The 23556-nt window shown below is 39.8% G+C and overlaps 1 protein-coding gene across 3 annotated transcripts in view; it reads right to left on the bottom strand.

Annotated features, from left to right (window-relative positions):
- The window catches only part of HECW2 (HECT, C2 and WW domain containing E3 ubiquitin protein ligase 2), a 170786-nt gene that overhangs the window by 59037 nt on the left and 88193 nt on the right, over positions 1 to 23556 (bottom strand). For 2 of the 3 annotated variants that reach the window (XM_042041512.1, XM_042041511.1), the window contains 3 exons: positions 16603 to 16710; positions 4939 to 5033; positions 945 to 1020 (listed from right to left, as the gene is read on the bottom strand). In XM_042041512.1, coding sequence (XP_041897446.1) covers positions 945 to 1020; positions 4939 to 5033; positions 16603 to 16710 — 279 coding nt within the window. Of the gene's footprint in view, positions 1 to 944; positions 1021 to 4938; positions 5034 to 16602; positions 16711 to 22390; positions 22913 to 23556 lie in introns of those variants that run through there. The other variant, XM_042041513.1, reaches the window with a different exon arrangement.

Here is a 23556-nt window from a genome sequence, read left to right as displayed (position 1 = left end):
GCAAAATTCCCTGCTCTAAAATTAAATGCCATGCCTGTGGATTTAGTAAAAAAAAAATAAAATAAACCTACCCAATATTCAGAATACACACAGCAGAAACATGATGAAATAAAGAGTCGTGCAAATGAACAACCCAAAAACATTACAGGACACACGTCACAGGCCTATCAGTCAATACACCTTTCAAAATTATTTTATGGGACTTCTCAGGCAGAATCACAGCTGACTATTAAACAAAACAGGTTTTTCAGAATTCACAAAGTAATTACTTGTACAGTCCACTATGTGAGTCTGCACAACCTATCAGCTCTATCTCAGGTAACTGCTGAAAGGCCACTTCAAAAAGCAGGTTTTTTCTGCTCTACCTCTACGATCTCTACATGTTTTTTATTGTCAGCTCTTCAAGTTTCAGAAGTGAATTTCATCTGCCTTTGCTCAAGCTGAATATGCTTCTGTCTCACACAAGATTTCCCTGGAATAAAGTGCTAATCAAAACAAGTGAAGCTGGTAGACTGCACCCCTACAGCTATTTCACTGTAGTGACAGCTTAGCTCTGTTACAAGTGAAATTTTTTTCCCTTTCTAAGCCACCATTTGCAGCTATTGCTTTTTTCAAGGTGATGAAGCCAGACAGCATTTTAGTTAGAGGTACAGTTTTCCACTCTTCAATCTGAGAGGAACTGTCCCTTGTGCAAACTGGAAATTTCTCTAAATTTTTCATGCTGGGATATATCAAATCCATTTCTTTCACTGGAGATCCATGATTCTGGCTGGTTTTCAACCAACAGTTGTTCTAAAGAAATGACATCTTTCAAGCCACTAGAGTGTGCTCCTACAGAGGCTAATGAAGAAAAGCATTCCATCTTTGATGTTATTTAGAACAGCAACTTTTTACTTTTTTTTTTAACAATAATTTGTAAAACACAGAATAGTGTTGTTTTTTACCTGATAGGGTAAAGCTGACTAACTTCCTAGAGTGCTGGGCTCCAGAAGCACCTTCATCCGTGCCTTCTACTCCCATCTGAAGAGGAGAAAAAAGAAGAAATATACCACAGAAGTTTTCATCCGCTTTGTACATGCCTGAGGATGATAACACAATTTGAAAGTACTATGCTAGGGAAGCACCCGACCAAATACTGCCTATTACCACAGAGAGCATTTGTTTACAGCATTTGTTTACAGCAAAATTTCTATTATTTATGTCACACAGTGCTAATTAATACACCAGGAGCTCAAATCTTCCAAACAGAACATGTATAGGCTAATACACATGCAGACAATTTTAATTGGAGAAAACCTGTATTTTTTTACAGCTTTCCCTTCTGTAAAATAACAAACAACAGTATGGATTTGTAATACAAACCAAAGCACTGAGCTGGCCAGTGACCAGCAAGCATATGTACCTTTTGTCACTTTCCACAAATAAATAATTTAGTGTGCAACAAAAAAAAGTGAAGAGATCAAAGAGAGACTAAGAAAGCTTTTGGCTCTATGAACAAAAGCTCCTTTTAAACAGAAAAGCACATCAGACATCTAAATATAAATGTGGTCTAAAAGCTTATGCTTCACAGATTTTGAGGTTTGGTTTCTACTGAAATCCCTCATTAGGTAAAGCACTACTTCAGAATAAAATGTCCCTCACATATTAATATCTATCTCTTTCAACTAGCAGAAGAATTTGTCTTTCAAGACAGAGGAGATGCGCATCCAGCCGAATAATCTATCACGGAGACATCAATGGAGCTGTCTTCGAAGACAAATGGTTCCCTGGGCAGGCACTGCACTCACTCCCAGGCAGGAGAGGTGACACAGAAAAAGTTTGAGCCAAACACAGCACTGAGGATTAATACCAGTAATAGAACAGGGTCTGATGAAAATAAGCTGAATAAAAATGGACACACCTGTGTGTGTAGATGAAAAATGTGAGGCAGCCCTGAGCAGCTGAGCAGTGGTTTGAAGTCACCAGATGGATAAATGACTCTGCAGCTGCGGTAGCCACAGGGAAGCTGTTTTGCATTCACTGAACACGTAATCATTCCTTTTTCTATCACTTTAAGCTACTTAATATTATTAGCTTTCAAATACTTCCCACAATGATCAGCAAGCACATTGGAATTTCACTGGAATTAGCAAACGTGCAGATTTCTTCAGCCAAAGTGATGAAGCACCCATGATGTTGGAGCCTGACATCCCCATGGCCCTCAGCAGTCTTGTGAGGGAACACACCGTGCCAACAAGCCCTGCTACTCGCCAGCCCGCCCATTCCCTTCCCTCACTGCTGGCTTCATGGGCACTTCCCACTCTCAGGGCAAGACAAGTCTCGCCAGAGTACTCAGAACTATCCCCTTTCCACCCAGCATGACATTATTATGCCAGTGATTTTATATGGATGCATAAGCAGTGACAGGTGGTAGCAAAATTATGAAGGCATCAAAAGCAGGGGGTTAATTCCAGCTGGATCAGTGTCCCCTTGTCTACAGACAGATACCATGGAAGCAGCAAGGGGTGCATCACACTGTGATAGTGTTGCTGTCCAGGCAAGGCCACAGGAATGCTCTGTATTCCAGTTTCCTCTTTTGGGCTTATTTCAGCACACACTATTTTCCTTGTTAAAAATGCTACTCATCAACAAAAAGGCCTTCCCCATTCTATATCTATTTTTCTGCTCTAAGTCAGACTTCATTCGAATAATTCACATTGCTAATCATAAGTTCATCTTACAGGAAATAGAATTTGCCCACAATTCAGCTATGGTAACATGAATGGTGACAGTGTTTCCTAGCACTTCCATGATTTTTCTATATAACCTTTTCCCGTTCCAGTATGATCTGAACAGCAATTTCAATTCTTCTGTGCCAAGTGAAAAATTTCATCCCAGCACACACACGGAATTTTGCATCTGGTGTAACACTGTTTCTGAATGCTCCATCAGGCTTTCTATCTTCCTTGAGTCAAACAAACACCACAGAATGTTAGCTGCTTATCCAAAAATATGATGGACTGAAATACCTGGTGTGATACACCATCAGTATGAGACAATCCAGTAAGCAGGGAATTTATTGCACCATAAAAAAGGGGACTGGGCACACCATGACTCTCTTACCACTTCCCCAAACAGCATTTCTCTAGCAAGAGACAAAACAAGTACCAAGAAAACCCAGTAATCTCTACTGCACAGTGCTTAAGCTCCACACCAAAACCATGGGCATGCAGTAAGGTTTTAATGTTTAACAATAGGTTTACTTACATACAACTAACCCAATATGACATTTTTAGGAAGTATCATCTGAACTGTCATACAACATTCTCATCAGGGAAACTAACAGCTCACTATTTCTGGAGGTCTGCACTGTTAACACAAACAAAAATGTTTATATAAAATTACCCCTTCCAGCAGGTCTGTAAATTCTGTACAATACCCAGGACTCTGCATTACCACTCAAAGGAAAGAAATTTAAACAGCAACGGCTGGCATAAGCCTTCAAGAATTACCATGACTCTGAAAGAAAGATCTTCAAGTAGCTACCAATTAAATTCATACTCAGATGACAGAAGTTCATATGTCCTTTTGTTCAATGAATCTCAAAACTACTGGTGGGTAACATGATAAGGTCAAGAAAATATCCAACTCCAACTGGTTTCTCCATTCAGTATAATCACTCTGCGTCTCACTAATGATATGGTGCAGCATGCAGCCCATTCTAAGGGTTATTCTGAGATGCATTTATTCCTCTTGTTCAAAATCAGACCACCTTACTGTCTTTAGTTTATAAATTGATATTAAAGACAGTAGCTGTCAAGCTCATTAACTATGACACGTTTTCTCCTGTAAAATATCAAGTCTGTATGCATCTGTGAAACTGTTACTCATAGTGAGATCTGACAAAGACGTGAAAATTAAATTATGCTATCACCTAGGTTTGTAATTCTAAGAGAAAACCCCCACACATTTGGTATACTGAGATATAAAGTCTAGTATAGTACATAATCAGACAACCATAGCATGCACTTGTATATAATACACAGCACTGAAAAAGCACAAGTTTAGAATAAAAGCTATTCATTCTGAGTGACTTCTGCTCTACTGGATCTTCAACACTGCAGTTGTCAGGACACCACCCTGACAGCTGTGATCTTAAATATTTGGCAGCTAGCATCAATGAATCAAATGCACTGTGAAACTTGCTGAAGCTTCAGCTGAACAGCTAACCTGTTAGATAAATTACTTCCAGCAAAAGCACCATGGTACAAGTTTGGAAGCCTTTTCTTCCACTACTTTAGCAACTGTTCCACTACTACTTAAACAACTAAAAAAACTCCTCTAAAACTTATAATGCATAATGCAATATGCAGTAAGTCTCATAATGCAAATGCAGTAAGACGATACTTCCCAATAATCAGGGAATTACTAAATCTCAATGGTATATGAACACTCAAAGAATTCTGTAATTTTTGCAAGAGCAGAGTTTTGTCCAGTTTCATTTATACTAACAATTGCTATTTCAGCAGCAATTTCATAGTGAATATTAGGAAATATTTGAGAAGTAAGAAGAAACTGAGAATTTGGACAAGGTTTCAGTTATATAACCAGTGCGAAAAAATTCTATTATGCTGTTAAATTACAGAAAACTATAAGTATCAAAAAACTGAAAGCAAGCAAAGTCAAACTCTTAGCATAAAAAAATTCAGTTAAGCTCAGTGACTTTTTACTGTTATTTTATTATGAGCAATGCAAAACCATGAAAAGCATTTTCCAGGTTTTATAATTTTTGTTAGGCAACACTTTTTTTTTTGAAAAATAATTGCTGTCAATAGTAAAACTAGGAGACATATTGATACGTTGGTCTGACAGTTAATACTGTCATCAGTACTATCATCTTATAAAACCTATCAATAACTCATCTTATACAAATACAATGAACAAATAGGCTAAACTCACCATCACAGCAGGGTTTTTCACAGTGATACATGGAGTAGTAGCTCGGAGGGCTCCACTAACACCATGGTAATATTTAAAACAGATCTTTATTTCAGCTGAAAAGAAAACAAAAACCACATGAAACACTTCATGACTGATCTAGGCAAAAGAGAGACAACAAAAGGATCCAGCATTCAGTGACCTATCTTCAGAAATACTCCAACAGGAAATTAAAAATAGAGCTGCTGGTTATATCCCCTTTGTGTGTTGGGTCCTTCTGTTACTTAACAGACAAAAATGATAACTTACCTAATTCTGCAACTTGTATTTCTGCTACTTTGTCAATATCATCCTGGAATGCTACTTTGTCAATATCATCCTGGAATGCCCTGGAAAAGGCATACTGAGACATTTGCCACAAGGATGATTTTGTAGGAATTTGGAAGAATGTGACACATAGCTGAAGGAAGCTGGAAACACTTTATATATCGGAACACAGGAAAGGTAAACGTTGCACCATGTTTCTGGTCCCACTGATTAAATTTTTGTTTGCTAAATTGCATTTACTGCAAACAAAAGAGTATTATGCTTAACTGAAGCCTGACCTCCTCTGTAGTTCCTCTCCAATTATAGCAGAACAGCTATAATTATGGCTGCCCTTGATCCTGTGGGATTTTCCCTATCTGGAACAATGTCTGTTTTCCTTCTCCATTGGGATAACTTTTCTGTGTAAGGCTGATGAGGGTTTTACCTCTGGGCACAGAGATGGCCACAGGCAGACAGCAATGGCCAAAGGCAGGCAGGAGTTACAGCAGCCAGTTCAGACAGAGGATGTGTATAAAAGTCTTGGCAGTTCAAATCCTCTGCTTGGTTTAACAATATGTCAGTAGTCCTGAAGTCCTGAAAACTGCAGAGTTTTGTATAAGATTTTGAGACATATACATATTCCTTGAGGGTTGAGGTATTTCATCACTGCAAGATAAAATACCCACTTATCCTTACTCAGAAACTACCCTTCAAGCCTGCTCAGCCAAAAAGGATTATTTATTTTAAATTTGCTGCAGTTACAGATCAACATTTATTTACTATCTTCCTCCCAGAACAAAGAGGAGACACCTCAGAACAACCCTTCAAAGCAAAGCGTCTGCTGACAGTGCCTCCAGGGAATCAGGAGGTGGAGAAGCTGCTGAGCCCACTTCCTCCTCCTCACAGATGAGTTCACACACACAGACAAAACATGCTCTATTTACCACAAGCTTCACAGCAAAATTCAAAATGCAGACAATTTCTAATCACCTACAAAGGTTTATCAGACCTAGAAGTTATCAGGCAGGACTATGAGTTAGTTTCTTCGTTAACTGAGCAATTCTGCTTACCTACCAACAATGCTTATATCCAGGACACACAAGAAGTTCTAGCTCACATAAAATCAGAGGTTCAGCACTTGTAAAATCTGGGAGGATTTATACCAAGTACTGGACCCTCCGCATTGTAAAATGTACATACTAAGTAACAAGAACTCAAGTCTGAGCATCTCTTATTCACATTGAGAACATATTATGGCTACATGAGAGCATGGTTAAGACCAGTTCCACCAAGACTTCCAATTTCTAGCTATATTGCTTACTTTTATTGCACTACTTACTTTTATTACAACCTAAGCTTAATTTTTCAGAGAGTTTCTGGAGCTGCTGTTTATGCAGTCTGTTGTGACTATCTTTGCTCAATTCATCACTTTTGAACAGAATCTAGCAATGGTAAGGTTGTCAGCCTACAGACAATGTGATGGTGGACAAATCCTCTCACTAGACTGACAGGTACATTTATTTAAAGGCTGAAATGCAATACTGCAAGTTTTGCATCCTCATATTTCTTTCTCTCAATGACTTCTATGAGCATACAGTACTTTTCAATGCCTGTATATGGCTGGTAATAGAACAATTCTTGATTCAAGAAATGGATCTGACAATCTCTTTCAGGTACACTAAATTAAAAAAAAAACAATCAAACAAACAAACCCCAAACTTCATGACTTATTGCTAGAAATATTTAGAAAAAACATTTAAAAACATGGCATGGAGACTTTTTCTCCCACTTGCCAACAGTAGCAGCACTGATTCAGTTTGGGCTTTACACAGCACTGTATTCACACGCATTTAGAGGAATGGCAGATCTGCTGTGAGCAGTGTCAATGGGATTAATACAAGAGAAGGTGTGCTTGAAATTCAGCACTAAATTGAAAAATGGGCTACACAACACATGCATGAAGACGTTGTCAAAGTGAACAGGTATTTGCAAGACTGGATCTTATACACAGCAACAATACAAACACTCCATAGGATAAGAGACACCGAAGTGGTTTTGTTCTTGGCTAATAACCCTAGAAAGTGCAGTTAATGTTAACAGAAGAAATCTCAGAGGAATCCTGTCAGTTCAAAGCAGCTGAGGATGTAGCTTTTTGACCTGTCTGGTACTGTGTTATCAGGAAAAAAAATCTGGATTAGAAGAGGTTTTTCTTGATGACTGATGGATTCCTGAGCTCTAGATGTACTGAAAACAAGTAACTGTGGCTGTTACTGATAGTTATAGGTGATGTGTTGAGATGTGTTCTAAGGCCCCATAAATGCAGATTTCTTCAGCAACAGTAAGTTCAATTATCTGCAAACAGGACTTCAATATTTTGAAAACTGAGTTCAATACCATATTAATACAGGTTTCCTCTGATCTATTCCATACTCTAAATACACATTAGCACATGTCACCTACAGAGTTTTCCCTGTATCTTTTATTCCTCCTGCCACCTTACTTTTATGTGTTCTCTTCAGGGGAAAATTGGCACTTCTCTTTTTTCTTTCCTACTTATTCTTCTTCAACAGGTTAATGAGATTGCTTTGCACATGATCCCTAATAAGAATGTTAAGAGCAGTAAACCCAGTAAAGGAGATACATCTGTTCCTGACCACAGGACCATTTGCTGTATCATTAAAGAAAATGTTTCAGAACACCAAAGAATTTTCATTCATGGGAAAAATTAATGTATTTTTGATACTACACATGCCCTGTTGTAATTGACATTCCTCCAGACATCTTACAGACCACAATAAATTCCTTCTTTATTTAAAAATAAGCCAAAAATTAAATTGGGGGATCTATGATTCTTTCAAAGTTATTACATGGCCATATAAAAAGTGATACATATGTTAATTAATCAGAAAACTCTGTGAAACTATAATCCCCTTCTTTTAAAGCTAATAGCTGTTGTAATTTCATAACCATAGTCTTATAGCTCAGGTCCATTACATAAAAATGTTGGAATCAGTAAAGGTTTCTGGGACTCAGACACTGACATTTGAATTTCAAAAGAACACCTGCATGAAATTATAGTGCTGTTACCTCTATGGACCATACACTTTTGCCTCTTCAATAATAAAGGCATCAGCTTACACTAAATAATTGCTTGGGTTTAAAACATCACTAATTCCCCAAAGTTCCTCACTAACTACTTTTTTACTGCCTTTAATACTTTACCTTTGCCCATCAAAAGAATGCTTTATGAAAGAAAGATACTAAGAATACATAAATACATGAGCATAATCCTAGGAGAAAGCATTCTTTCCAGGAGACTGATAACGCAGGAAAGCAGGTGTGTTTGCTGTAAGAACAGCTTGCTCCAGACAGACCCTAGTCAAACAAAACACCTATATTAGAGGTGGAATCACCTCCACTGTGAAGGGATGGGCAGACACACCTCCAAAAAACAGGGCAAATCCAAGCTGGGTTACAACAGTCTGTGGAGCAAAGCAGTGCTCCCGGTTCACTGTATGCAACCTGCACAGCAGCTAAAACTTCCTGGACACTGCAGCTGAGTGCCCAGAAGGTACTTGGACTGAATCCATGGCTCTCTGCAGATAGAAACATATGTCTTCCAACATTCACTGAGGGAAAAGCTGACAGCACAGTAACTCATTGGAAAAATATGAGAGCATGTTCTGCAAAACTTATTCAAGAAAACTAGAACAAATGAAGTCACTCACATTCACACTTTACAAAGCTATAAAGGGAGATGCAATCCGTGGAAAAGCAACTGTGTTAAATCCTATTTTTTTCCCTTCTGAACCTGATAGACAACTGCAGAAATCTAGCAGTGCTCTGCCTGTCCTGCCAGTTGAACTTTTCCATAGTGTGACAGTTCAGTGAACTCAACGTTTCTGTTTGGACATTTAGCATTCTCTTCTCTGCATCACTTTCATCATGTGCATTTTTGATTATTTCCTACTGGGCAGTAGGAACACAGCAGCAGAATGCAAGGGCCAAAGCTGGCAGCCCCCAGGTACTCGCCATCTCTCTCAGCAGGTATATCACAGAATTTACTTTACAGGAACATTACGCAAACCACCTACAAAGTGACTTACAGAAAGCTTTTCAGCTAAACTAGGATCAATAACAGAAAATGCTTATGTCCCAGTGGTCTTTCCATCTAACCTGCTTCAAAGGGAACATGGACAAATGGCTGTTCAGGTAACAGAGCCTCCCTATCACTGCCAGCCCCACTCACTTCACTGTCATCAGAGATTCTTATTTACAGTCATGAGCACCGGCTATTATGCTCCAGTTTGGCAAAGCATTTAATTATAATCAAACCTTTAAAACAAAACACTGGGGTATTATGTGCCTGAGGAAGTCAACAAAGCCTGCCACGAATGTAAAAAATACAAGACTTGATCCTGTTTCAGTTATTTGTGATACTCAAAAATAGCTGTTAAGAGACAACATAAAAAACCAGCAGAATAATAGAAGTATTTCTAACTCAGTAAATATGTCTATGAATAGAGTAGGGACAATAACCATGAGTCCCCAGACAGACCACTGAAAGGGCACTGGTTGCAGGGCACTGCACAGATGAATGTTCCAGGCTCAGAACAATTCCATGTGAGAAAACCGTGACCTTTACAGAATTTAACTGGCAAAATTATAAGCAGTAAAAATATAAAGATTGGGTACAAGTAATGAATTACATTCATAGAACATTCAATAAAATTGACCATTACGGTCAAAACCATTCCAAAACCTAAACTCTGTTCATACCTCTAGTTACAAGCAGCCCTTAGAAGTTAAAAGTATACAAAGTTCAATTATTAAACTGGTGGGTTTTTTCCTTCAATATCTATCAGCTTTTAACAAAAAAGAGAGCTGGGAATCTGCTTTGCTAGCTACCAAGTATGGCAATTTCAGTCTTAATACACTATTTTTGCAAAAGTTATAATTTCATGGAAACAGGGACTGAATACCAAGAACTCCACATAAAACCTCACTTTTAACATGATACCAGCACAATTCAAACACATATATTACCACGTTTTCTGGATATATTTCATAGTCTACTCATGTTCTTATTCAACAGATCGAGAGCAGCCCTGCTGAGAAGGACTTGGGTGAGCTGGAGCAGGAGAAGCTGGACATGACCCAGCAATGGGCACTCACAGCCCCGAAAGCCAAATGTGTCCTGGGCTGCATCCAAAACCCCATGGGCAGCCCCTCTGCTCCACTCTGAGATCCCACCTGGCACACTGCACCCAGCTCGGGGGGGGCCCAGCACAGGAAGGACAGGGACCTGGTGGAGTGAGTCCAGAGGAGGCCACCAAGAGATTAGAGGAATGGAGCACCTCTCCTATGAAGACGGGCTGCGAGAGTTGGGTTTGCTCAGCCTGGAGAAGAAAAAGTTCTGAACAGAACTCACTGCAGCCTTTCAGTACTTGAATGGGGCTTATCAAAGAGATGGAGACAAATTTTTTAGCAGGGACAAAGAGTAACGGTTTAAACTAAAATAGGGTAGATTCAGACTAGATACAAGGACAAAACTTTATACAGTGAGGGTGGTGAAATGCTGGCATAGGTTGCCCAGAGAGGCGCTCAATCCCTGGAAGCACTCAAGATCAGGCTGGATAGGGCTCTGAGCAACCCAACCTATTGAAGTTGTCCCTGCTCACCACAGAGGATTGGACCAGAGACCTTTAAAGGACCCTTCCAACTCAAACTGTTCTGTAGTACTATGCCACAAACATGAGATTTTAGTTCAAAACACACAGCATCTGTGCAGTCACTGCATCCAAGTATCACAGTGTGGCACCAGAAGAAATTTAACCACAAACATCCCAGGGGGGATTTGGAAATGATTGATCTGATAAGACTGGCAGTCTCTGGATGAATCCCAACAGCTGCCTCACTGTGGGTTTTTGCTAAAGACATAAAGCTATAGCACCGGTAAAGAAAATATATGCAAATCAATGTATTTCTATTCTACTGACAGCAATGACTGTGACATCAAACGGTATAAATAACAACAAAGACAAGTAAAGTAGGTGAAGGTGCTTCTTGTGGACACAGTAATTAACACTCACGGGACTAAGACCATAACTGATAAATACAAGGCCAATACAGTGGCAAAGCAGGCTCTCAGCCTAAGCCCATACTAATAAACCAGGCAGGACCATGGCAGAGAATCAAGTGTGAGCACACGACCATCCATAGTGCTGAACAGTGACATCCCCCTGTTTTACCTACTAGAGTATGTGCAGCTTTTAACTTCTGGGCACGTTGCACATGGAAGTGCATAAGTACCAGTTACCTGCTGCACAGCACTGACTGTACTATGCTGAATCTCCCTGTCATGGCATCTCCAACATGACCTGTCCTTCCCCATATCACAGAAAATTGACTTAGAAGCTGCAGGCTATGAATGAGCTGCAGCTGTTACCAATTACTCCTAAATAAAAGTCAGGCTTCCTCTCACGTGTTTTTTCTATCACCAGCCCTCCTATAGATCATGTCACTCCATCTTTCTTCTAGCTTGCTCTCCATAACTAATACTATCACCATCATCTCTGTTTCCAGCACAATGCCCCAAATGGAGCCCCTTCCATCCCAAGATCACAGACTGCTACACCCAGAGAATGTGAAATCATTTCTGGGGCAGCTGAAACCTCTCTCACCAGAGAGTAAAGGCCCTGATGTACTTAGGGACCTGAACAGCCTGATGTCATGCTAAATACCAGATGACCATACCAAATGCAAAAGCATTAAGCTGTGTTGCATGTTCCCACTACGGCCACCTGTTTAGGATAATGCTCCTTGAACTTGTTTCCTTTTACAGGATGATGAAAATTGTAGAGCTGGGTTTAGCAATCCTTCTGTAGTTTACACAGAAAAAAAAAACTGAGGGAACCACGTAGTGAGTCATTGTTTTCCTTCCCTCACATTTTAGCAAGCCTCAGAGCAAGATGTTTGAAAGCCACCTCTACTACGTGAGGAAATAGCATATCAGGCATATTGATCCTCAAACTCACCTTCTTGAATGTCTAAAATGACTGAGTTCCCTTTCATGCCTACAAAGCACTTTTGCTCCTTCCCCAGGGAAAAGCAAGAGGAACACCTGCCTCTGTACTGGCTGGCTCTGCAGTTCAGAGCCACTCACTTTGTCTCGAGGTGACATCTTAAGGACACCAGCTGTTTGTGATGGTGAGCTGGACTTGGTATTTTGGGAATATTTTCTTTCTCCTCTGCATAATATTTCCTCCCTCCCCTTCCTCAGCCACTCCCCTCAAAGGCTGCTTGTTTTTCTGGAATACATTAAGTTCATTTCTCTTTATTTCACTGTTGGTTCCTTTGATTCTCCCTTCCAGGGCAGAGCCTACAGAAATTTTGTTTTGTTAATTTTTGTCTGAGGCAAATAGAGTTTTCTTTGATCATCCTTGTTTTGCTAATTTTGGATGCTTTGAGGGGAATTAATGTCTGTTTTTAGTATGAAGATGAGACTCTCCCCTCCCATTTTTCTGCAAGTTGCTTGATCTGAATAGAGTAGATGGCAAACTATGCCTTTACATGTTACTTTCTTGGAAAAATAGGTGTTGAATCACTAGGGAGGGATTTTTAAGAGGAATAAATTAAATCATCTTAACATTGAATTACAAGACTGCAGACAAACAGTAATGTGAAATTCCAGAAAAATGCTTCTCCAAGCCTACCGTTAAATATAAGCATAGATTTGAGACCTTGGTGAAACTATAAATAAATTTACAATTATGCTCATGGAAAAACAGCTTCCCAAATTAAGGCATAAGATGTTTTTCTTAGAAGATACAAATCTTTTTGCAGAAGGAGTCCGAGGCCTAACCCAGCTGACTCCCACTGATTAACATTAAAGCAATTAAAATGGAAATACTCCTTCTGCATGAGATTTGTTTGCATATGAGCTCGTTAGCAATGCTATAATTCTCTGCACTACACCCTCCAGAGATGTTAGTGGTGAAAAGATACATAATGTCCTTAGGCTCTGACACTGCCAGCGAAAACACACATCCAACATCTTTGGTGTAAGTGCACTCTGACTGAGCCCAACTCATTATCCAACATTAGTAACTTACGTTCCTTTTCTTCCCAAAAAGACATGACAACTTCAGGCCAGTTTTGAGTGTAAATCCTAAAGGATTATTGTAGTTACTTAGCGTAACTCTGTTAACAAGCTTCATCAGTTCTCATTGCCAGAGCAGGTGCAATGCTCCTCAGGCTTGCAGAAAACATTCCCTTCCTCTCCTTGAGTACAGGTGGAACAGGGAACCTGCAGTCGTATAGGTATCACAGTATATAGGTGGCGGCAATTAAGTACTGTCCCCCTCTACTTGGTACTGGTGAGAAACACTGTGTCTAGTTTTGGGTCCCTAGGTTCAAGAGCATGGAGAAAATGGAGAGTGAAGAGCAGAGGGCTACAAAGGTGGCTGGGATGGAGAAAATGTGACATATGAGAAGAGGCTAAAGGAACTGGCCTTGTTTAGTCTGGTGAAGAGGAGGTTAAGGCAAGACAAATGTTACTATCTCTACTCTTTCCAGTTGTATCAGAGATTTTAAAAGGGGTAATGGCCTCAAATATAAGCTACAGCCATACATATTGGATGCCAGAGAAATCTTTTTAGCTGGAACAATATTGCAGCACTAGAACAAGTTACCTACAGCATCTGCAAAATCTTTGTCCTTGAAAGCCTCCAATAAAAGCCATTCTCGAGCAGGTGGACTCAATTCAAATGTTGGTCCCAGTTGAGAGCAGATTGGATGCAATCAGTGTTCTTATGCTGTGGCTAGTCTTCAACTGAGTTTAGATTAATCCATTTACACATTTTCTTCATGCTGGTCCCCCAGACATTGTTTCCCCTTATGGATCTGCTGCTTTAAAAATCCAGGGACGCTGCTAATGGCCTGTTGCGTGTCATTACTGTGAGGAGCAAATATGATAAACCCCACATACCATGACCTGTATCTCACATAATCTGCCTCTCAGCAAAGATATTTCTAAACATAAAAAAACCTACAACTGGAGAGCTCTTTCCCAAATTTCAAAAATAATGGTGGATTAAAGCATCAGAAATACCTTACATTTAATAATCTGGTACATGTTTCCTGATAATGTTACACTCTTCATCTGTCTCTCCCTCTTGCCATCACAGCGGCATCATGTGCAGTGCTATACTGAGAGACAAATCATATCTGTGCCACAACAGAGGAAAGAGGCTAAAAGGGGAGCTAAGTTTGTCTCCGTGGCTGCCACAGGCTGGGCAGTGCCAGGCCTGCAGGGCATGGTGAGAACCCCGACAGCACAGCTCTTCCCACACGCGGCCTGGCGCTGCACAGCAGTGACACCGCGGCTGCACCTGAAGCGCGCAGCCACCTGCTGTGTTTGCCCCTGCTGTGATTTAGTGAGCTGAGGAATAGAAAAGTAAAAGGAAAGAGCAGCTGCCTGTAGTTGTGTCAGTGTTGCTTCACCACCTATAAGCAACAAGGAAAAGCTTTGCAGAGCAAACATGGTCACCGATCTGTGGAGACATCTCATTTAAAAAGTGGAATCAGAAATTCAGTAAAGTGTTTCAGTGCAGTTTTTGGCCTCTCACTAGAGACACAAGTGTCACTGGTGACATATTTATCTACCATACTATGTGCTATAGCAACATATGCTCATAAACATTCCTTTTTACAGTTCTCAGCTGCTGCACAATTGCTTGTCTCCTGTTCATTGTATGGCAGCAGAGCTGTTTGTTAGTGATGCTAACCATGACCAAAGAATACACATCCTGCACTTTCTTTCAGCTGATTGTGATGTGCAGTTAGTTAGTCACAAAGTGCAAGGTCAGCTGCAGCTGGTTTTAAGTCCAAACTAGTAGCTCTTGAAGCAGTAGTTTGGGTTACTCACATGAACTGGAGATATTACTCAAGAGCCTCATCTCAGTACGCTGTGGAACAACACGTAACCAGCTAAAAGATACAAGCATCCTTGAAGTCAAACTGCCCATATTGGCAACAATACTGATGGAGTACATGTGCAAGAAAGATGAGGCAATGAACTTTACTAACAGACATTTTAATCTGCTTTAATATACTAGTGTCTTTGGCACCAGGGAAGTTAATTATCTTTATTATTTTCTGGAGCATTATCTTCAGTTCAATCATTGTAATGTAATGAACTCCTGAAATGGAATTTAATTTTATCCTATTTAAGTGCCTTTTTTTTTTTTTTTTTTGAGAAGTGTGTTGTGTAACACATAGGGCAACTTGGCAAGATTCAATGATAAGCTCTAGAAATAGGAAGCTTTAATATTTATTTTTAGTACAGGGTATACAACACCTCTTGAAATACATGTATTACTGTTTTAACTGTTAATTAGAATAAAAATTTCTGCCAAGACCTACAGTAAGCAGCACTGCAGTGCTTCACTTCACTGCAGTGAAGTAGAGAGTGGGAGTATTTTTTTTTTTTTAACTTATGAAAGAGGATTCATTACTGTGAGGCTAAACAGGAGCAACTCAGAGCTCTTCTGAGACTGATTGCCACTTCGATGCTTGGCACATCAGAGTTTCCAGCAAGCTCTGACACAACATCCTATGATTGGAACCTCAGTTTCTTTAGGATCATATGCTTCATATGGTAAGATAGCATAGTTTCATCAAAAAGAAAAAAAAAACAAAACCAAACCAAACCAAACAAACAAAAAAAAAAAAAACAATAAAAAAACTCAACCCACAGCAGAGTAGCTCAGCTTCCTATAAATCCTGGTCATCTGAGGGAGTGGTGTAGCTCTTCAATTTGAAGCTTGGCTACCAACGGGCCTTACAGAGTTCAACTGGAGGCTTTTTATTTCAGTCACACAGAGACTCTCGGTATTTTCAAACTGCCCAGTGGATTTTCCAGAGCAACAAATCTTCAGCTGAGAAATTCTGATGCAACAGGATGTTGGCACTTCCTAGAGACAAATCCAACCTCCACACTAACAAACATCAGCAAGCACTATTAGCTTACTAACTTTTCCCTCACACACACTTACCATTAATATTTGTCCATCTGAAATCTGGAATTTCTGTGGGAAGGGACTTCATCCTTGAATGTGTATATACTATACCACACTGCACAAGGCAATTCCTTCCTCCCTTAAACTGAAACGTGCTGTCTAAGAACATCACTAGAATACAAATGGACATCCAAACTCAACTCCATTTTTATCATGTCCAGCAAATGCACTGGAAAATGCTCCCCCTCGGAGCAATACAATCAGTTCCCTTGGTTTATCAGAGGAACTGATGAAATGGATATCAAAAGCCATCCTGTTGACTTGCCTTTGAATATACACTGCATAAAAAGGTACTCACATTCCATAAAATAGGGGCCAGGTTCAATTCGCCACACAATTTGTCCTTTTTGCGTGCCAGTCACTCCCCGATTCTTGGAATCCCAGAAATTGGCTGGAGAGTTCTCATCTGAAGGAGGGAAGACAAAAAATAATTTCAGCAAGTAGTATTTAAAATATAAGTTTTCTTGGCTTTCTGTTTCAAGAGGATACAAAAAATTACTTGTATTAAATAAAAAAAATAAAGCAATCAAATTAACTTGCAAAGATAAATAGCTTCTCTTTTATGCTTGATACATCAGTTTATGCAGAGTGAGCAGACAGACACACAGCCAAAGTAAATATATGGGTTCCTGTACGGGGTGACTTGCCAAGGTACAGTATTAAATTCCAAAACTTCCCTAATCCAGCAGAGAGGCTATTGGGAGAGTATAGCTGATTGAAACTTCATCACAGAGCTACCACATTATGTTGTACATTGGTCCTGCTCTGTGATGTGAAAATCTAGCATTCATTCCCTAGCTAGGAAACGCATAATTGTAACTAGAGGTATCCAGTTAGAGGCCCAAAGTGCAAAACTGGCAGTAAGCCAGGGCTAGAAATGAGAGATTCCACAAAATACATTCAAAGAAAACATTCAAAGCAAATAGTATCTACAGAGCATCGTAGGAATACCAGTATTATCCCTTCTCAAATTCAGATTTTTGTCCAAACAAACACAGGCCTTAGGGCTTTTTTTATTTTCCAGCCTGTATTCAGACACCCAGAACACCGTAAGAATGAAAGAAAACCAGAGCAAGAAACTATTTGAAAGGCCACAAAGGTGAGTTATGATGACACAGACAAAGCTGACATAAATCCAACTTAACTCTTTTGTACAGGAAGTTCTTTGGAAGTATGCATTGTACCATTTCACCAGTGCATTTCTGCTGCTGTTTCTTAACTAGACTAGACAAGAACTACACCTATGACGTCAAATACAACATCCTAATTCTTTCCAGCGGTACTGCATATTCTTTAATCTTACTTTAAAAAAAAAATCCTCTTTTATTATATGCACTTGAGTGCATTCTACAATTTTAAAAAGACTTCACTAAGAACCTAGTCTGCGGTGGCTTTGTTCATCAAGCTCATATCCATTCAAGCACATTCCTTTGTACTTTGGTAGGAACACCCACATAGGATTACAGAACTGTCACCTACATTTTGGATATCCACATACTATTTATGAAAGAATAATAAACAATGCTGCTTTCTTACTTCTATCTTAAAAATATAAACTTACACTAAAGCTTCTCTTTCTCCTTTCCGTTCTGACTGCTCATCTCAGCATACACACGGTAACCCCACTGAATCATGATTAGTGCAGTCTGTACATCTCATCCCACCAAACTGGCACACAGAACATTACCAGACACACGCTGAGCTTCTGTGCTTGCTCAAGACAACTTACACACTGCCCAAAACCTAGAAGAGCTCTGGAGAATCAAGAGGTGGCCATAGCAAGCTACTGACATTTTTATGCCTCCAGCCATGAGTGACTTTGAGAATTTTTAGAAAGCTGCAGTCTCAACACCCTGATATCATGACAAGTCCAGGACCCTTAATTATCTCAACGACAAGGAGAAGCGACAGGAGGGTTCTCCTGACACCTGTGATCCTTGAGCTCGTAATGCCCTCAGGCTTAACTTCTTGTGCAGAATCAACATGATAGGACACAAACTGCATACACGAGGAAGTCAGGCACACAGGCAGTAAAATCTTAAACTGCACATATTTATTCTTTATTACAGTAAAAAACTTTCAGAGTAAACAAAGCTGTATCTCACCCATGTTTTGTTGGGGGTTTTTTTCAAAGCCATATAAGGAGGAACACTGAATGCACAGCCTGTAAATCATCCCCTGGGCCTTATAAAAAAATCTCTATGTGGTTTGCAATGACACACTAACCAAAAGAATATACTGTTGATGAATTTATTTACTGTTTCATTGTGCCTTACTATCCTAAGGTCCCGCTATTTTCTTCCAGACAGAATACTGGGAAGCCATGAGACACACCTTACTTACACTAGTGACTGTTCTGGTCCACCACACAAACTTGGTTATCCAAAACATCACTACCAAATGCAAGCAGATTCTTTAAAAATTCCAGTTGTCTGAAACACAGGGTTTTAAACTATTCAGCCCTTTCATTTCATCTAGGTAAACGAAAATGTATTCCTGACAGTAAACATCTCACCTAACATGCTCTAGGTTCTGAATTTCTGTATTTAATCAATTGGAGAAGAGTTTGTTCACAATTCTAAGCAGAAGGACAGCTGTTTGGTATATTATAACCATAACCATGAGGTTTTTTATTCTTATCTAGTTCAACAAATGATCAAAGCCTGAAACAATGAAATATGCCTTTATTGGTGAGATTTCCAACAACAAGGCACAAGCAATTGTTCTTAGTTTTTTTATCAGTCACAAAGCAAAGTCAATGGCAATTTTTACAGGGATATTAGTGAGCTTCAGAAAAGGTCCTCCATGAACTGAGTCTCGAATTCTGAGCTGGTAGTTACTAGAATGCAGAACACTTTCTACCACTTTACTTAATAAAATCCCACATTTACGGAAGTGCCTGGATTTTCAGCCTTTTCATGAAGCAACGGACTCCTTTGCAGCAACGAAGACTAAATCATTGATACTCTGCCCACAGGCATGCTGCCACTGCAACAGAAGGTGGTGGAGACAGAGGGATGGAGAATGCTAACAGACCACTGCCTGTCAGCAATTGACTCAAATTACAGAATTTATATTTGGTCAGCTTTGACTTTCTTCTGAAACAGATGGCTTTTTTCTACTTTTATGATGTTATTCACATGGGGGAAAAATAACGGTACTAATGCATATGGAAAAATAACTTCAAACATCAGTTCATGGATTTTGAAAAGAGAAACTGAGCAGGAAAAAAATGCATAACCTGAAAACATTGAAGTACACAATACTGCCAAAAATACTTACAAAAAAAAGAAGTGTTTAAGAGCACAAAGAGCAACATCAGAATTATCACTGCCTCATTTCCTCTCTTCCCCCAAACATACATAGTATGTATGTGTGTATACATGCACACACACACATTCTCCCTCTCTCCATATATATATTCCATAGGGAACTTCAATCCTAAGCAGTTCTATTCTCCTTTTAGCACATAATTGTTGCTCTTTGGGAAACTGGCAACTGTTCCAGAATCTGGGCCAAAGAGTAGATATAAATATCCCTTCCCAGAACATAAAATATGCAACAAAATACTGTCTTACTGCATCAGTATCTTGTCCAGTGAGTCTACACTTCTGAAAGAAATAAAACAATGCAAGATGCACAGTTTCTCTCTATCTTCAGTAATTCTTAGACATAAAATACTACAGAACATAACTTCTCAGAGCTGCAACCCCTGTACAAATCAGAGTACATGAGATAATGCTGTACAACAAAAAGTGGGTAATAATAAATGTATCACTGTGTGGAACTTCACTCTGAGTAAAGCTCCTTGAAATCACTGTAAAGCAAACACATTCTGAGTAACAATGTCTTCTTTATTTAGCTACTAAACAATCAGCCAAACCCGGCATTAAGAAAAGTTGCACTGGCACACTGTTGGCTCTTCCTCAACTTGTCCTCTAGAACCTCCAGGTCTTTTTCTGCAAAGCTGATTTGCAGGTGGTCAGCCCCCAGCCTGCCCCAATGTCAGGAGTTACTCCTGTTTGCCCACATCTCCAGCCTGTCTGGCCGCACAATCATGTGTTTTATCATCTGCTACTCTCAGTTTTGCATGAGGATGTTACGGAGTGTTGGAAGCCAGGCTAAGCCAGTGTCTGACATCAGTGGTCAAGAGGCTTCTGAGGAGTTCATATTTTGTTCTTTGTGTCTTATATCTTTCACTATTTCTGTCTTAGGATAAAAGGATAAACTACCTGAAATCCATCACCTCACAGAGTCATCTTGCATAGCTTAAAGCAACAAATAAATAAATAAGATAGAGTCTTTCATAAGACAGATAAAGAGGAACTGCTACCAATTAATTATCTGAAACAAGCCTTACGGTCCCAGTGCACAGACCAGTCACAGGCAAGCTAACACTCATCTTCTGGACCCAGTTTCTGTGATCAGTAGTGTTAGGTTATGTGATAAAAGGGTTGCTTCCATCAATACAAATGATTTTTATTCTTCAAAATACCAAAACATTATAGAAGTCCAAAATTCCTGCTGAGGAAATATCACTGATTTAAATTTTATCCTGTGCAATAGGCAAATGTCGCTATTGCAATCTAAGAGGTTCAAACTTTTGCATTCTGATCTCTTTAATACATTTATAATGATGCTCATACCAGAGCAAAGGTGATGTTAATAGATTCTGGTTGTCAGCTTTAATTATGCACAACTTAACAATTTTCATCTTTCACTACCGTATATGGGTACGCTAACTCACAGCTCTTGTGAAAAATCCATGCAGCTTATCTCAGAAAAGATCAATCATGTTGGTAACACCATTGTATCCCTGCATAATTCTCTTATCCTCATTTGGGATTTACATCCCAATCTCCGATTTTTCACCCTTTCTGGAAGACGCTTTATGCAAAATCTTCTGAATGGTTTGTATTGTTCAGTTGAAGTTTTAAATTAAGTTCATATTGTCAGAATATTTCACATTTTAGGTTAATTTCAATAAATTTTGGGCACTGAAGATGGTGTGTGCAATGCATTCAGTTATTAAGAGGAGTGCTGGTACTAAGCTTTTAAAGCATCACTCTCATTTATTTCTCTTGCCAGGTGTCGTCTTACAGTGTGGATCAGCGGAGCTGGAGGCCGGTGAATAGCAAGGCTACATCTAGTTTTGTCTCAGGCTGAGACCTCTGGATCTGCCATCAGTTCCTCTCATAAACACACTACCAAGAACGGTCACCCCCCTACCTATTTTACTCCATCATTTCACTTAGTCTTTCAGAGTAACAGGTTTGTGGTTAATCTGCATTGGAGAATACTTCTGAACTTAATTTTGAGCCAACCATCAGGAGATCTCTAGGATGGCATTTCCACTGTAAAACAAAAAACTAATTTACATGCATTTTACTGCATTACTTCCAAAAACCTCAATCTCAATGCCAGCAGCTGCACTCTGCTTTTCAGTGTGAGCACAGACTTCCAAGCAGTAAAGCAGACTGTCACCAAAATGTAAGACTAACAAGAACATTCCAAAGAATACTTACAGTGGATTTTGGGCAATTGACTGGGAAAGTCTGCAACACTAACTTTTGTGCAGTATTTTCCCTTTGGTAACTTCTAATAATTTTAATTCTAGAAATACTAGAAATAAACATAAAAATCCATGGGTGATTGTTAAAGAAGTAGCACAGTGTTTACTGATCTGATGAACTAAATTCATTTCTTCCTTATATCCAAAATATGCTTAAAAGCAATTGAAAACTGTATCAGGACACATTCTAAGGAGAAGATAAAATGTATCACCTGAGGCCTCACTCCTTTTCTAGAAAGTAAGTAAATTAATACGTTCAAGGCAGAGTTTCTACGGCAAACAATTACTATAATAAACCACATTTTGTCAATCCATTTAAAATACACTATGTATCAGTTAGTAAAATACAAACAAATATTAACCCACTAAGCCAGAGCTTGTTTCTCTGATTTTCAGAGTTCCCCATCTCAGCCTGTGAACACAGGCTATCTGGCAGAACCAAAATATTTCTCATGAAAGATAGCACCATTACTGAAATTAAAGATCAACACGTAGTTGTACCTTCTAGCCTTACCTGGCCATTCCAAAGGATGCCTGTGGATACTAAACTGCATTCCTCCATCAGAGCCCAATTAACAAACTGAAGAATAAAAACCAGTAATGTTTTACAGGATGGATATTGAAAACAGCATCCTCGTTCCCAATCACAACCAGTGTCTTCTACATTAGTTGCCTTCTGGACCCAGTCTGTGTAGCTCAGGTTTGGATAATTTAGCTCTGTGTTGCATAATTTCAGCTCCACGAGGCACGTCTGTCCTCTCCCTTCCTGCTGTCATTTGAAGGAAAGGCTTTCAGAAGGATGTTCTCAAACTCCGCGGCAGTTTTGAGCAGTTGCACACCATCGTCTGCCTCTTCTCCTTTATTCAAGGGTTTATCTGGGTTCAAGCAGCCCGTGCTAAAACACGTAAGGTATTACGTCCTTCAAGCTCAGCTATTTGCAGCCACTCCCCTCTGAAGGGTACAGGATGCCGAAGCCCCATCCTCCCTCCACTTCCTTCCTTGCCTTGTCCATGGGAGGATTCCTCAGCATGGCCACGGCCCCGCAGCACGGGCGGGCTGATGTAAACAGGAGGATCGTTAAATCCTAGAAATGACGGCAAGGCAGCCACAGCAACGAGCACAGCGGGAGCTCACTGGAAGTGCTGGCTTTGTTTACACAGTATTTTGCTCTCCCGCATGACTTCCCCACAAATCCAGTTATTTCAGGGAAGAGGGAACTGCTCCATGACGTCTGGCTGGGATGGAGCTGCCTTAAACCCAGGATAACTCTGCACAGGGCACTCCTGGGCAGGAGGATAAGCAGGTGGCAGAGAGCTTCCATTACTACCTCTCCTCTTTCGGGGTGGTAAATGCCACCTCAGGGCAGGGGCTTGGACAAGGCTCTATTCCCCCAGATGCTGTGACTCCTCAACGGTCTCCTGGTGGAACTACAACTGCAGCTGACCTAGAACTCCTTCAACCTGTGACAAGGACCCAAATCGTGCCAAAGCAGTTCCAGTACCTTGATGAAAAAAAGGGTACCTAAAGGAATCTACAGTCTGGTCGGCGGTCTGAGATTGAATCTTTCATAGCACACATTTCATGAAATTGCACACTTGTGGAGCTGTAGGTTCAGGCTCTCAAAGCAAATCTTGGTTTTCCTAGTAATACTCAGAATAAAATTTAAAAAAAAAAAAAAAA

This window comes from Corvus kubaryi, unplaced genomic scaffold (assembly GCF_017639235.1).
Source record: "Corvus kubaryi isolate FWS band 111438036 unplaced genomic scaffold, C.kubaryi_AGA036_p1.0 37396, whole genome shotgun sequence".
Taxonomy (NCBI): Eukaryota; Metazoa; Chordata; class Aves; order Passeriformes; family Corvidae; genus Corvus; species Corvus kubaryi.
The sequence above is the reverse complement of the archived record's forward strand: the minus strand, read 5'-3'. Positions and strand labels throughout refer to the sequence as shown.